General features: G+C 38.4%; 1 protein-coding gene and 1 pseudogene across 13 annotated transcripts in view; one reads left to right on the top strand and one right to left on the bottom strand.

The window, feature by feature from the left end:
- Positions 1-16,649, bottom strand: part of KLHL32 (kelch like family member 32) — a 235,574-nt gene that overhangs the window by 26,762 nt on the left and 192,163 nt on the right. For 11 of the 13 annotated variants that reach the window (XM_025444913.3, XM_049092392.1, XM_049092394.1 and 8 more), the window contains 2 exons: positions 3,666-3,724; positions 316-508 (listed from right to left, as the gene is read on the bottom strand). In XM_025444913.3, coding sequence (XP_025300698.1) covers positions 316-508; positions 3,666-3,724 — 252 coding nt within the window. Of the gene's footprint in view, positions 1-315; positions 509-3,665; positions 3,725-16,649 lie in introns of those variants that run through there. The other 2 variants (XR_007401315.1, XM_049092399.1) reach the window with 2 other exon arrangements.
- Positions 4,898-4,998, top strand: LOC125752312 (U2 spliceosomal RNA; annotated as a pseudogene).

The raw sequence follows: 16,649 nt of genomic DNA, 5'->3' as shown, positions 1-16,649 counted from the left end.
TTATCAGTTCTCTGGTTCCTCTTAATTGTGTCAAAGTTCCTGTGTGAATATTTATTGCCAAGAAATGGCTTGACAGACCTCTCTCAACCAAGTGAGAAGACACAAGAAAGTAGCGGAGGCCCTGAAAAACTAGACTGATCATCTGAGAGTCACATTTTGTGAGACAAATAATATGCACCTTTCTGGTTAATATGAGAAAGTTATTCTCCCACCATGCACTTGTATTTAGAGATGCTGTGAAGACGTATAAGAAAACAAGTGTGGCAACTTGTTGAATCTCTTCTCTTCCTGATTGACTTAGTCAAAGGTACTTGCCGGTCAAAAGGTTGAAATTACAACGCGTCCACTGGTCAGTGTCGATGTTATAAGAATCTATATGCCGCACAAGGATCCGGTCATTATTATAGTCCAAGTCATTGCCTCCAAGAACATAAAGCTTTCTTTGAACAGCAGCCATGGAATGGTAGACCCTTCTCTGCAGCATGGGACTACGGCTTATCCATTTATTCTGAAAAGAAATGCAGGTGAATTCTGTTAATAGGAGAGCTCCACAGCAGAAAACAGCAGTGCCTCCTTAGTAGCTGGGACTCTAGTTTGTCCATCACGTTCTACTGGAATGATGTTTACATATTTTGAAAGGTATGGCTTTGTTACCTGAGAACAACTACAGAAGAACCAAATATTCCAACTTTATTTTGCAACTTACAAAGGCATTTCCTCTTGTCTGGGTTGCATTTTACAGGGCATTTGCATTTTATAAGGGAAGCACATGAGAATGTAGAAATTTTCATGATGGTTCTCTCACCCAATAGAGAGAATGTACTCATGCAAATTGCTTAAGAGTGAAAGCACATGGCTAGGTATAATGATGTAAGAAACAGGCTCTTGGGGCCCTGGGTGGCTCAGTGGTTGAGCACCTGCCTTGGGCTCAGGTCATGATCCGGAGTCCTGGGATTGAGTCCCTCATCAGGCTCCCCACAGGGAAGCCCCTCTGCCTATGTATCTCATGAATTTAAAAAAAAAAAAAAAAAAAATCTTAAAAAAAAAGGCCCTGAAGCCAGAATGTCTGAGTTTATAACCTTTGTGTGACCTTGAGCAATTTATTTAACCTCTTTGTGCCTGTTTCCTCATCTGTAAAGTGGGGAGAGTCCTCCCTTACCTGACAAGCTTGTTATGAAGATCAAATTCATAAAATATTTATAAGAGTGACACATAATAAATATACACTTTAAAAATTATTGTGATAATAATCACTGGCTACCCAAGGCCTCTACATAAACTAGGGCTGGGATAACCTTGCTGTTCTTTCCAAAATTAACCTCCCAAGATCAATGGAAGAGCAAAGATCTGGTTTCACAACAAAGTCCCATGCTGTCTTAGTATTAGCCCATTTTAATGCATTTATAATCACATCTCCTACCAAACTGGGAAAGTTATTTCTAGGCATAGGTTTCTTTTGGTAGAAGGCCAAATTTTATACAACTTCAGGAATGATGAAAGGTCCACTATTTGGTTTCTGGTCATTCTCAGTAATGAGAAAGACATGCTTAATTCCTTTTAAATATGGCTCCTTTCTAAAATCTAATGTAAAACGCAAAATTAGATGAAAATCAAATATGACCTTAATTTTAAATCTTTAGTAATGGACAGGTAAGTAAACCTATTTCCTTTGTACATAAACACTAACCTACAGGAAGAACCCAGATTGCTTTTGTCAAGAAAAATTTGGATTTTGATAGATCATCCGATGTTTCTAATACATAGAACTTCACCAGTTCACAAAGCTGTAAAGGAATAAGTTTTTAAAAAGTTTACATAAACATTGGTCCATTCACTAAAGGCCTATCTACTAGCTCATTTCTAATTTCTCTTTTAAAGATAAGACTTTAAAAAGAGTGGTTTGTCCAGTTTGAAAAGGCTTGCATATATCTGCTCCCCCCCTTTTTAAACATGTTGGAAGAATCTTGTTCCAATCAAATGTCTTTTTTAATAAAATAGCAAACCTTTCTTTCAGATAATTCTATGAAGAAATATATTCAATACATTTCACATGAGTGGATTTAACTCAAAACTCTGATGATGCCTTCCTTGGGTGCTTTCTATGAGGCAACCCATCCCGGTATTAGGAATCAGCGTTTGCATTAGCAGTCCAGTCCCCTGCCACAGGACTGTGGACGCCATCTGGTTTGTAAAGCCTGCCTGCATCCCCTGATTATATCTTTAGCTTCCTTCACTGCCGTGCCTGCCAGGTGAGCCGCCAACCACTGCAAAGGCAAAGAAACAGAGAGGCCTAGTGGGGTCATTCCTAATAAGCTAGCGTGTGAATACTAATCAGTAGTGGGGAAGCAGAGGTCACCCCAGCCTGCCTGTTGGCAGGTAGCGATGTGCTCTGTGGCAGATGGCAGGCATTATCGACTCTCCACAAAGGCCTAGAAGAGAAATAAGCACCAGGGCTGAATGATAGAGTTATTGAGATTCTGAACAAGATGCAAGCAGATGTGATGTTTGCCAGTACCCACCGTAAACAATATGCCAGTAGAATTTTTAAAAAGAGCATGTGTGTACAAACATGAAACAGAACTCATTTGAGAAATGTTAACACCTTCTTCCTCTTTAACCACGTGTGCACCGAACTCAAGCAACTGCAATTAATGATCCCTCTTGAGACATCTGGCCCATGGACATGTGGTCTCTGAAATCTACAGCTTCTAATGACATCAGGAAACACACTTGCAAAGAGAGAAACACCTTCGTTAAATTCAGAATCAAATCATGTTGAAATAAAAAGACACCAAATCGACTGAGGTCATTCAGGACACACAGTTGGTGGCCAATCCTGACCCAGGCTGCCAAAGCCAACCTGTTGTTCCATGTTCCATTATCTCCAGCTGACAGATATTAAATCTCCATATCAAATCATTTTGGAATACTGCCACCATCATGAAAAATATTTATATTACCAAAATCATAGAAATGGTGAAATTCTGAAAACATTTGCCAAGGCCACAGATACTGTGGTAGAAAGAAAAGAGAACAAAATTAGTTCTTCTTTTGGGGACAAAAGACTCATTGAGGGTCAATGGCAAGTGAGCAGAAGAAGGGCCAGATGTCATCAAAATGCTACTAGTTCAGGCACCAGCTGTTAGACAAAATACATCCTCACACTTTCCAGATACTTCAGACTTGTCCCAGATAATGAGCTAAGACATTTTGGCTACACTGAGTTAAGTAAAAGTTATTATTTTATTTGGCAGTCATGAAACAGTAAGCATGTTCCCCTCTTGAAATGATAATCTTCTAAAAGGACATACAACAGGTCAATCAAAATCCTTTCTCTGGATGCCTCTGACTATGAACAGCCCCTTGAGATAATGGAAATAAAGGGCATTGACCTCATCAACATATCTCCCCTTTTTTCTACATCATCCAAAACTCTGAAGGAGTTAAGCACAGTGTATAGCATAAAGCTAAGGGAACTAAAATTTTGTGAGAGGAAAAAAGAGGCAACCAAAAGGCAGTTGATCCAGATGCTTCCTTTTCTCTATATAAGTTTAGGATGTATGTGTGTGTGTGTATAGACTTGGCATTTCAACCACTAATGACTGTGGAAATCTTTTAAAATTCATTTTAATTAAGGTAATGAGTTTTTCTTATATGATTCTTACCTGGTTCGGTTCATATACCATTAGTCTGTTCTGATATTGTGCTGTGTTAGTTACCCCACCTGGAATGGATTAACATGTGTTAGAGCTTTCATGAATACGAAATAGGATATTCCAACGTAAGAATGAGATACAATTAAAGGAAAATTAGCTACTGCTGAGGATCTGTTTGTATACCCTCGTGGTGAACCCATGACATAATTAAGAAGCTTATTGTTGAAGCAGTTTCATTTTCAAGAAACATTTCAGAAGCAATTCAATTGAGAGCAAGCAACAAGTATGCTGAGATTACCAAGAGGTCCCAATTCTGGCAAGCTGCTCTGCATGGCCAGAATGAGGGGCAAAGTATGGAAGGAACAAAACACACATGGACAAGTCTCTATGAAATTTATGCCCAGGACAGAATTATATGGAAAATTCTTGTCCTTAGCTAAACTGGCAATTTTACAGCTCTAACCTTCTGTACACAAACACAGTGATATCTTGATAACTCTTTGGAGGAACTATATCTAAGAAAAGACATGACTTATCAAAAGAAATCTAGAGCCAGAGCCAGAACATAATGGGAGCCATCAATGTGAGTCACATATGCAAATTTAAATTTTCCAGTAGCCACATTAAAAACTGAAAAGAAATATTGAAAGTAAACTTAATATAAATTTTATTTTACTCAACATAGGCCAAATATTATTATTTCAGTGTGAAACTAATATAAAAATTATGGAGGTACCTTATATTCTTTTTTTTACATATTGTCTTGAAAATCCAATATATATTTGACACAGCACATCTCAAACCAGATTATCCACATTTCAAGTGCTCTAATAAGGCACATGTGACTATGGGTGACCATATTGGACAGCACACATCTAGAGCACTGCACACAGTCGGTATTGTTATCAACTTTTCTAAAGCCTCCTGACAACTGCTTAGATCCAAGACTCAAGACCTTCTGCTTAATCAAGAACCACTAAAAAATCATCACATTTCTAACAAAGTTTCTCTTATCTGTCCTCATGCTTCCTTTCACATTTGTGGTGTGCAGTGAACCCTATAAAACCCAGAAATTACTGATTCTACTTTAATTTTTACCACCAAATAGGAAAACTAAAAACCATATAAAACAGGACTATAAGAAAATCACACTAGGAGATATTAAATGTTAGGTAAGAAAATAGCAAGAATATGAGAACGTTCCCCCCCCCCCCAAATCTCCTTAGAAATAGTGCTTTTTAATCGCTTCTCGGCCTTTTGGCTAAGATCAAGTGTAGAAATAGTGCTTTTTATATAGTTCTAGATGCTCATTTAAAATGAGCAACATAAAAAAAAAATAAATAAAATAAAATAAAATGAGCAACATTTTCATAAGTATCACAAAGAAGCAGCTAATTTTGCAATAAAGATCTCAAACTGAACCAGACTAAAAGTCTTTTCTATTGAAATTTTTTGAATTCAAAAAGTGTATACTGTTACAATAATGACCAAAACAGCCTTAACATTTTTCTCAGTTTGACTCAACTTTACTTTATCTTTCAATCTCTAGGCCCCTGACATCCCTTATCTTAAAGGACTTAACTTTAGAAACCCTGTAAATGCTTTCTCCACCTCCGCGAGATACAAATCACTTAAGAAGCTTCTTGCAAGTTGTACAACCTGGGAATAACTTCCTCAAAGACCTAGGAGCCATCCCATTGAAATATAATCATCAAGGAAGATGATGTTCCTATCTCCCAGTTTCTATGCAGGAGGGTGGGAGCCTCACTCTGATGGGTGCCAGTCAGCAAACACAAATGGCCTAATTACAGTGAAAAACATTTACAAAATCAGAGGGAGCTGAATATGCTCAATACATCACATTGATCAACCTTCCTCCAAAGCTCCTTCAGTATTTTTCTCATAAAGTTCAGTGTTGTTTTTTTTAAGATTTTATTTATTCATGAGAGACACACAGAGAGAGGCAGAGACATAGGTAGAGGGAAAAGCAGGCTCCCTGCAAGGAGACCAATGAGGGACTTGATCCCTGGACCTGGGATCACACCCTGAACCCAAGGCAGAAGCTCAACTGCTGACCCACCCAGGCATCCCAAGATCAGTGTTTTGAAACCCTCCTACCTCTTATTCTTCAGAGGAGTTGATATCAGACTGCATTCTGGTCTCCCTCCCCTATTGCAATAGTCTTGAACAAAGTCTTCCCTGCCTGCTTAACTTTGCCCAGTATAATTTTTGCTTTGACGGTTCAGTCCTTAGAATAAGTCACTACCATCAACTCTGTGGCCAGGAATTAAGTCAATGAGAATCCAGAGGATTTGTGCACAATCCTCAACTGAGCTGAATAACCAATCAATACTAATGGATACATAAAGGGAAAGGGAACCTGTCCAGGCCAATCATTACTCTCTCATTCAACCCCAATAAGGAGATCATATCTTTCATATTAATTGACTATGGCTTTTATTAACTGGAGGGCTTTTTTTTAAATTCTCTCTGAAGCCTGCAACTACTTTTAAGATCAATGAAAGCTTTATCTGCAGAGTAAATTCACAAAGAACAGAGAGAAACGAGCTTCCTGCCCTCAAAGAGTCTTCTCTGCATTTCTTATTGAATGTCTCATTTTAAAATAAAATCAAAGGAAAAGAAAATACACTTAAGCAAGCAGAGGCTGAAATGCCTACATAGAGTCAAAATGTATGTCCAAATAAACACAGAGGTATGTTTGCTTTTTCCTCCCAACCTTCCTTTTCTTATCTGATTAAAAATTGAATGTCCAATCATTCTTTCTTAGCATAACTACATAAGAATAATCAAATCTATTGAGACCTCACAAGTCTTCAGGGTTAAAATGATTGCCAAGTGCTTTTGATCTGGGCCATAACCACCAGATTAATGTCCAGCTCACCTATAATCATTTCTCCAAATGAGAGGGAGCAGAGGGTAAAGCTCCCACCCATTATTTCAAAACTTTGACAGTTTCTCTCCTTGTTTTAGAAATATGGGACAGAATTAATATCTACTGCAGTAAACTATCTGTTTATGACACTATTTGAAAATATTTACACTACTATATGTATCAGGCTCTGCCCATTATAGATTAAATGTACAACCAATGGATTAGAATGTAGCTATTACAACCTCTCTCCTAGGCAGGGCACACAATTTATCTTCATGCTCTTCAGACTTATTATTTACTCTCTTCTACAGTTGCATTTGTAATAGTTTCCCCCCCTCCTTAATCAGCACGCAGTAATTAGATTCCTTACCCTTACATACAAATTTTCACTCACATGACAATGTTTAAAAATGAGATACTGGGTTACTAGGTGAAAGTAAAAATAAAAATCCTAGTTAGTTATTTGGTTGATTACTTCTGGAATGTTAAACCACAGGAGGTGCCTAAAAACCTAGTGTTGTAACTTTTGCCAAGTCAGGATTGCAAGGGAGAACCTTAGAAATTGGTTTTATTGCTTTCCTCCTTTGAAATAATTTACAAATGATCATATAAATAAAAACCATTTGTTCTCAATACAAAAAATAAATTTCAAAAAAGCATCCAACTTTGTGGCCCACATTTCTTTAGCAGTGTTATTTGCAGAGCTTTATCATTACATTCTCTTCACATAACACTCTTCACTTTTAGATTAATCTGCTGAAATGAGATGCTAAGGATTTGCATACAGATTTGACTATACAAAAATAGATATGGAATTAATAACAGTCTCTATATGTTTTAATTTCTCCTAGACTGGAGTACCCTTGCCTGCAGCAGTATTCCTGGCTTTGAAAGTCATCAAGCTGATTTGCCTGCTCTGGGTTATGATGCCACATGCTGCTATACTGTCCCCTGCAATCAAAGCACTTGCAAAGATAGATTCTATGCCTCCCTCTATCGAGTACATTTCATAGATTGGCAGTTTTGATCTCCCTCCCCCACCCCAGGGGGGGATAATCTGCATCTTAACAGCTTTCTATAGATACATTTGTCATTAAATATGCCATCTCGTATCAGCATCCATTTTTAAAGCCAAGTTTTCCCTAACTTTGAAGTGCCACAGTCCAAGTTGACTTTTCAGCCAAAATTGAAAATGAACAACCCTGTCTTATACTTTTGAACTGTGACTTAAAGATATACTGCAGGTTCCCCCAAAGTCAAATAAGTCTTTAAAAACTGCCAGAAGGAATGAAAAGTTACCACCATGCTACCAGCAATGAGAAATGCTTTCTATCATCAAGACAGAGTAAAGCATTTTTCTTAAGCTTCCCTGTTCAGCTCTTCACAAAACGTGGTGACAAATGGATGAACGCGAACCGAAGAAAGGATGACAGGTGGTTGCCAAACAAGCGATTTTTGTCTCCACTACTGCAAGTCACTGACTCCCAAACTCACTGTGCTCAAAAGCAGCAACTGGTCGATACTGACAATGTCTACATAATACTGGGTTTAGGAAAACAGCTCTCAATGTATATTGGTCAGGGTAAGTCAAGTCAGGGGCTCTATCTATTTTTTTCCTCCGAGGAGAGAAAGTACATCTGTTGATACAGAGTCCTCTATACTACACTGTTTAGTAGAAACCTGCAGTACATGATACAGCACTTGTACCCTTAGAAGGACGGAGTGGAGTGCACAGAACTGAACGTGTCCGCGCTCTCAGGGAAGACACTGCAGGCTGGAACTCTGCCAACTGAGGACTGCGGAAAACCATCTCAAGTTCTCTGCAGCTCTCCTGGAGCCTGCAGGGTCCAGCGTTAGGCTGGTCCAGGGGCAGAGTCTCAGGACGGGCTGGGGCATCACCCCGCACAGGTTCCTTCATCTTTGTGAGAGAATTTAACACAGCCAGGCTCAGGTTCCTTTTATGCAAACTGGAGATGACACTATCTCTCCCACAGGTTTTGGATTCAGAGCGCACAGCTTAAAGGCAACCCACACACAGAGGAAGTTCACTACAGTGCGGCAGTAGTTTATTTATGGGAGTTTCTTATCATTTCCATAAAAAGTACAAATGAGTATATATGGAATATTGAAAATATAATGAAGTATAGAATATTGAATTAAGGAATGAATTTTGTCTGAAAGTAGTAGTATTTTTTTAACTTTTTTTTTAGTATTTTTTTTTTCTAAGAATGAGATTGCTGGCTGGTCTATAAGGTATCAAAGGCTTTTTTTCTTTAATAGTTTAAAGCTTCGCCTCTCTAAATAAGCTCTGATTCTCAAAAAACTAAAACTTCACACTTTTTGTCTAATTACCAAATGAATGACTGGCATTGGGTGTGAGTTCACATTAGTCATTTTTTTAAAAAAGCCAAACTCATTACTAGTCCTTAATAAAAGGGACACCATGGGAATATTTACAATAAATAAAATTTACAATGAAAGATAAACTTTTATATTACCTAGTTTTACACAGTAGACTGTCCGTATTTTTAGTGTTCATAACACTACAAAAACGGTAAAAGAATCTTTCTACTGAATTAGCATCTTGAATAGGAGCATACTTAATCCATGCATCAAATTAAAACTACTATCCATATTATTTCTGTCACACTTGAGGAAACCACACAAATGGATGGGTAATTAATAGACTCAAAATCCGTAAAGAAAAGTCTCAAATTTACAAAATACCTATAAAGAAAGGGTGATGCACTTGAAAATATAAATTTGTAAATTATGTTTACGTCACCTAGAGAGAACAGATACAAACTTGTGATGCAAAACATGTAAATAATGCACCATGTGTTATTTAAGATAAGTGCGATGATAAATGAAGATAAAATCCACCACAATGCAGATGTCATCTGCCCTTTAAAAATCTCAATGAAATTCCAACTCCCATTCCTCATTCTATAGAAAGGTGAAATCTTGCCTCCAAAGATTTCTGCACGTTCCAAGCAGAGTTAAGCTCTCAAGGTCACCTCTACCTGTCTCTAGTGTCCTGGCTTGCTGTATTCTTGTTGAGTCTTTAATCTCCCTCCTGCCATCAAATTCTTTCACCACTTCCCATTTCCATGATGCAGCTTTAGCTTTCTCTCCTCTTAGAAATAAAAAAATGACATATTTCCCATATTTTTAGGTAAAGTAATTCAGCTCCCTCTTTATTCTACCTTTTTTTTAGATCCATCTGGTCAGACACAAATGGATCACCTAAACAAAGACTGTTCTCTCCACAAAAAGGAGAGAATGTCTATTTTGTGGCTCATCTCTTGTGCCCTGAGAAAGTGGTCAAACAATTAAAGATAATCAAGTGATCGTTGATCTAAACAAGTCTCCAGGAATGACAATTCTTCAGTATATCTTTGACTTTCAGTCATGTCATTCGGGAATTCTTTTTACAATGTAAGCATCTGTTTTTGAGACCTTTATTGTAGCGATAAACAACTGGATTGTACGGTTTTATGGGGAAAGCATGGTTTTCAAAAACCAGAGACACAGAGATCAAATTCTGACTTTGTCAAATACCAGCTGTGTGATCTATCAAAATTATTTAACATCTTTAAGCCTCATCTCCTGAGCAGCAATGGGAGGGTAAACAAAGTGCTACTTCTCCAGAATAAAGGGAAGTCCATTTAGGATGAAACCTCTGTTAATTATTTTGGAGACTGAAGGTGATGGCTTGAAAGCCATTTAGCTCTTTTATCTTAATGTTTATATACTTAGTTAGCCATTTGGCTCCTTCAAAAGCATTATGGATGGTCATTTCTGTTTGGTTTCATCTCACTGCAATACTATGGTGGTTTTGTTTTTGTCTTTTTCAGATGGGGAAGAGTAAAGGCTGGGGGAGAAGTGAAAAGAAAAGAAAAGGCTGGAGAGGGTTGTAAGAGTCTAAAGCAATGAAGAAGAAATTTCATTCTTAAGGGGATAGCAGGTCACTAAGAACTTTTAAGTGGACATACCACATCTTCAAGCTCCAAACCTCCAGCAGGCCGGTGGCTTCCTCATATGGTAGCTGCCCGCAGGGGCGACAGACAGATACTCTCTCATGTACTTACTTGAGACACACATTTGTTCTCCCTCAAGCAAACCTTAAGTCCTTGACACTCACCTAACCCAACAAGCTGAACCCTTCCAATAGGATCCTTTGGACTATTCACAGCCTAAAATCCTTCCATCTTGAGTGAATCCAAGGATCGGCCCTCTCCATTCTTTAGTGAGTATACAAAAAAAAAAAAAAACAGAAATGTACAAACTGGGTCACCATCATTTTGCTGTTTCCAACCTTAATAAGAGCTCTGACACTTAATTTTTATTTATTTATTTATTTATTTATTCTTAAATTTACGATACTCACACACAGAGAGAGAGAGAGAGAGAGAGAGAGGGGCAGAGACACAGGCAGAGGGAGAAGCAGGCTCCATACACCGGGAGCCCGACGTGGGATTCGATCCCGGGTCTCCAGGATCGCGCCCTGGGCCAAAGGCAGGCGCCAAACCGCTGTGCCACCCAGGGATCTCCTGACACTTAATTTTTAAAAACATGTCAGTTCCCTCTGCTTTATCTCAGAGGCTTTTTTACCAACCCCTGCCCCCCACCTCCACCCCTGCCCTGGAAGGCCACCTCCCTTAGACCCTCTACATGGTCCTGACATAGCACAACTTCAACAGACAACCCTGTTTCTCACTTGATTCCATCAACAAGGAACCTCCTCAGGTTCCTGACCCTCATGTGGGAGCTTCTCTAGGTCCACACCTAGAGTTGTCCCTCATCTTCCAAGATTAGAGCTTGAGGGGTCTCCCCTTCTCCTGTCCAAATCCCTCCTGCCTGTTTGAGACCCTGTGCCTATTGTCATCATAGTGTCCCATGGACTTTGCACCATTCCTAGAGGATACGCTTAGCCTTTACCAACCAAAGAATGACCCCTTCCCTTCACCTTCAATTTTGCTCTCTCCTTTCCTTTATCTACCAGTATGCTTAATGCACTTGCATCCTTTAAAAAAAGTTCCCTCCTTTGACTCTGGATTTCTCCCGATAGCTACTCTCTCTTCTCTCAGCCAAACTCCCATCTTTTTCTTTCCTTCCTATTCTTTTTTCTGAAAAAAGTATGTGTGTACCTAAAAACAAAACAGCACATCCTCTCCTGGTAGGTAGGTGGAGCATAAGAATCAGAAAGTTGTCGGGTAAACTCCAACTTAGGAAACCAAATTGAGATGGTATCCCAGCTTCTGACCTATACTTGCACTTTCTACTTCGTCATTTTCCTTCCATGCCCCAAGCTACCACATTCTTGCTTCTACTTTCTTCCATTCCCCTAAAGCTACTTTCACTAAAGTTACCAAGGGGTTCCTGATTGAAAATTACAGAGAAAATGAATATTCTGGACCGTGATGTCCCAGCAGTACTGGGCACCTCTCACCATGCCCTTTCCATTTTGGTTTTGATTTAACACTCCTCCTCTGACCTTGCCCATCCCACATTCTCAGGCTTATTCCTCAGACCCCTCCTCTGCACCCTCCTCCCTACTAGCTCCCAACCTTCCGCGTTGGTCTCTTTCCATCTACCTCTTGCCCATCTGTCTCCTCTCACTCTCCTCTGCCTCATCTCATCTCATCTGATCTGCTGTGAGACCCTCCTCTCTGATATTTGCTCCAAAAAATAGAAGAAAAGGTCCTGTCTCTGAGTCTGAGGGGTGAGGGTTTTGAGGAAGTTCCAGGCAGTGAAGGGTGGCTGAGGAGGAGCTGAGGGGGGCAGGGGTAGCGAGGATGGAAGGACACTAGTGTAGGGCACAAAGAGGACTCGGAGAGCTGAGCAGATCCCACACCAAGCCCTCCTGTCAACTGGCCTCTTCCAGTTGACAGGATTTAGCTGTCTTGGCATAGGCACAGATAAAGTGGACCACTGGGTTGGTCCAGAGCCAGTGCTTGCTAGATGGCAGGAGAACTATTGAAATATTTGGACCATGAAGCCCACTCACAAGGAAAGGGAAGGGTTAATGAGTAAATGGGAAGCAGCCAGTGGACCTAAGGCCAAGTTAGGATGAAGGTGCTATGAACCTTCGTGAAACCCGCATTAAGTCCTCCTTGCTTTACACCACTTCTGTCCCTGAGAAAAGACTTCGATCCTCATATCTATCACCCAGAATACCATAATCATTTGTTGAAGAGTCTGTTCCCTCTACCACACTGTGAGTCCCAATTCAGGATGTAGGTCTTACTCTCCTTTGTCAGTCCACACTAGCCTGGAAGAAGACTAAGGGAGGATAGGAAAGTTGCTCAGCATCTCCTGGCCAGTGAGAAGCAGAGCAAGTCCCACATGCCCTGTGACCTCAGGATACCATAAGCCAGCCTTTACTGCACCCCCATATTAATTACCAATATTTTGTATGTGACTTTTTAGATACAAGTAAAGTATTATTTACAAACCTAGAGAAAAGCTAAAGCTATAGCATTTAAAAAATGTTTATGAAATTTACATTGTTCTAATTTTAATGAATACTAGAAAAGCCAAAGTCCCTTTAGTAGGTTTGAAAAAATTAAAGTTATTTTAAATGGGGCAATGCAAGCTTCATATAAATTTAATCAAGATGAAAATAAACATATCCTCTAGGGAGTTAAAGAAGCATTAACAAATGTTCTTTCATTAATGAAATATCTGAAGAGTTCTTTGATTGTCAGCTCCTAGAGGGTAGGAAGTGTGTTTGCTGAATTAATCTTTTTATCTATGAACCAGCACAAGACTAAGTAAGGATGTAGCATTCACCAAGAGAATCAGGAAAGCACTAAATACCACTTTTGAATAAATATAGTAGCATTTGTCTTATGTTTATAGTTTTAAAGCACTAATTTTGTGGTTAGCTTCCCATTATCTTGGTGCCATTTGACAAAAATGAAAAGGTAAGTTGTTCTGCAAGACGAGCTCAGGATTAATTTTCACTCACAAAAAAGGGATCTTTTTAGTAGTTCACAAACAATACCTCACAATGGAAGGCATACCTTTTAAAGCACAACGACAGAATATTTAATGCTTCTTTTGCTTCAGTATTGTGAATTTCAAGTAGAAATGATGTAGAGCATTTGTGAATTGGGTCACAGTGTCAAATGCTACAGGAGCCTGTAAAATTTGACTATCTCTAACATCTTAAATTAAATGCTAATGGGCATATCCATACAGCCTGATTTTCTGAATTCATCTCTGCTTGTTTCATTTTAAAAACCATGGACAGGTTTCAAGGTGTCCTGACCCCAAAATGGACAGAGAAAGGGGAGGGAGTATGCAGAGCCAGTGAACATGCCAGAAATATTGAATCTCTAAAGAGACATTCATTTTGTGTTTTATGGAACAGAAATAAGCTCCTAAAATCCACATTCTAAAATCCTTACTTCTTCACCTCAGGCAAAGCTTGCAAACTACCAGAAGTATGCCAATGACCTGATCCCCTCATCAATTAAATTGGAAATACTTGATTATTTGATAAAGGATAAGGAATAGCCTCAAACATTTTTATTTGCAACAATAAATCTGGGTAACACTTCTAAATCAGTGATAGGGTGACATATACTTGCTTTGTTTTTTTTTAAGGGGGCTGTTAGCAAATCTAGTACCTTTCCCCATCCATGGTTAGATTCACAATTGATTTATTATAAGCTGGTGCTGAGGAAAGAGGCAGACAACTGATGGTATTAGAAATGTCACTGGTGATTTCCTTTTCTTTCCAATTAAAGGTATTGTACTATACACAGGGAAGTGAGTTTTTCATCTCAAGTACACAGTAGGGAGAAACAAACCTGAGAAAATTGTGATTGTTTTCATTAAGTATGGTTAACACAGGCAGCATACATTAGTGCAAAAGAAGAACAAAGGAAATGTATTTCCTTTCACAGTGGGGGAAAAACAAAGTGATAGAGCAATAAGATCTATAATAAGTTGATACATTTAATAAAATGGAAAAGGAAACATACAGACTCATATTGAAAGAGAAATCAGCTTGATACCAGGATGATAGATTTAGCCAGTCTAGGATGAGTTTCTGTGTTTTACTAAGGCCTCACTAAAGAAGATGTTAAATATTTCAAACCTTTAAGAATATGTATGGGAAACTGCAGTATTTTTTTAAAAACTAGTTTTTAAAAGCTAAGAAAACAGGAAATATTTTTTAAAATATTTGTGAGAAATTCATATATAACTTAGAAATGCAATGCAAAATTTAGGAATCCATTAACAACATATGAAAACTAAATGAGTCAATGGAAGGAATATAAGTTGGAAGAAAATATAAATTACATTGATTTCATTAATCCATCATTGTTTTGTTTCCAAGTCAAGCACATATCTGTTCCTTCTATTAGCAAAGGCTTATTTGTAGCCAAGTTTGAAATTTCTTCAGCAAAGCCAACAAGATATAGTCAAGGTGGTTATTTTCTTAAATATTGAAATATATACTTAAAAGATAAATGAAGTTTTTATCTAAAGATATCTACATATACTAATGTTCACACTCATATCTAATGTTTTTGGTATATAAGACCAGCAATTATTGGATCCATCTCATTTATCTTCTTCGTTAATCCAATTCTTAACTTCATTCATTAATTATAGAGCACTTAAAACCTGACATGAGCTATCTTTCTCTAATGAAAATCAATGAATTGCCAATAACTGAGGCATTGTCCTGTAAAGCCAAGACTACCGCTGTCTCCCTGACTATTGAGGACAGTGGAAGGAAAAATGGGCAGAATACAAATGAATTTAATTCAAATGCAAGGGAGAATTTTGTCAGAGCAGATGTTAAACAACTAGAAAAGATTATTGGAGAAAGCTGAGAAGTCTTCAAGATTTACTTAAAGGTGTTTGCTTCTCTCACTTATATCAATGGATAAATCATCCAGACAGAAAATCAATAAGGGAACAGTGTCTTCAATGACACATTAGATCAGATGGACTTAACAGATATACAAAACATTCCAACCAAAAGCAGCAGAATATAAAATCTTTTCAATTGCACATGGAGCATTCTCCAGGAGAGATCACATGTTAGGCAACAAAACAAGTCTCTATACATTTAAGAGGATTAAAACTATATCAAGCACCTTTTCTGACCAAAACAGTAAAACTAGAAATCAATTAGAAGAAAAAATGGAAAAAACAGAAACACAAACAACATGCTACTAAATGAACAACAACAACAACAACAAAAAATAGGTCAGTGAAGAAATCAAAGAGAAAATGAAATATTACATGGATACAAATGAAAATGACAACACAAGGGTCAAAAACCTTTTGGCACAGCAAAAGCAGATCTAAGAGGAAAGTTTGTAGTGATACAGGTGTACCTCAAGTAGCAAAATTATTTCAAATAATCTTACACCTAAAAAAACTAGAAAAAGGGCTGCCCAGGTGACTCAGCGGTTTAGCTCCGCCTTCAGCCCAGGGCATGATCTTGGAGACCGGAATCGAGTCCCACGTCCGGCTCCCTGCATGGAGCCTGCTTCTCCCTCTGCCTGTGTCTCTGCCTCTCTCTCTCTCTCTCTCTCTCTCTCGAATAAAATAAATCTTAAAAAAAAAGAAAACTAGAAAAATAAGAACAAAGCCCAAGGTTAGTAGAAGGAAGGAAACAATACAGTTCAGAGTGCATGTAACTGAAACAGAGACTAAAATAACAATAGACAAGATCAGTGGAACCAAGAGATGGTTCATTGAAAAGATAAACCAATAAACCTTTAGACTGACTCATACAGAAGATAAGAGGACTCAAAAAAAATCAGAAATGGGGATCCCTGGGTGGCGCAGCGGTTTGGCGCCTGCCTTTGGCCCAGGGCGCGATCCTGGAGACCCGGGATCGAATCCCACGTCGGGCTCCCGGTGCATGGAGCCTGCTTCTCCCTCTGCCTATGTCCCTGCCTCTCTCTCTCTCTCTCTCTCTCTGTGTGACTATCATAAATAAATAAAAATTTAAAAAAAAAAAAAAAAAAAAAAATCAGAAATGAAGGTAGAGAAGTAACAACCAATATCACCAAAATACAAAGGATTGCAACAAATAACTAGAAAAAAATTTAAGATTCTATTTA

Source organism: Canis lupus, chromosome 12 (assembly GCF_003254725.2).
Source record: "Canis lupus dingo isolate Sandy chromosome 12, ASM325472v2, whole genome shotgun sequence".
Lineage (NCBI taxonomy): Eukaryota > Metazoa > Chordata > Mammalia > Carnivora > Canidae > Canis > Canis lupus.
The sequence above is the reverse complement of the archived record's forward strand: the minus strand, read 5'-3'. Positions and strand labels throughout refer to the sequence as shown.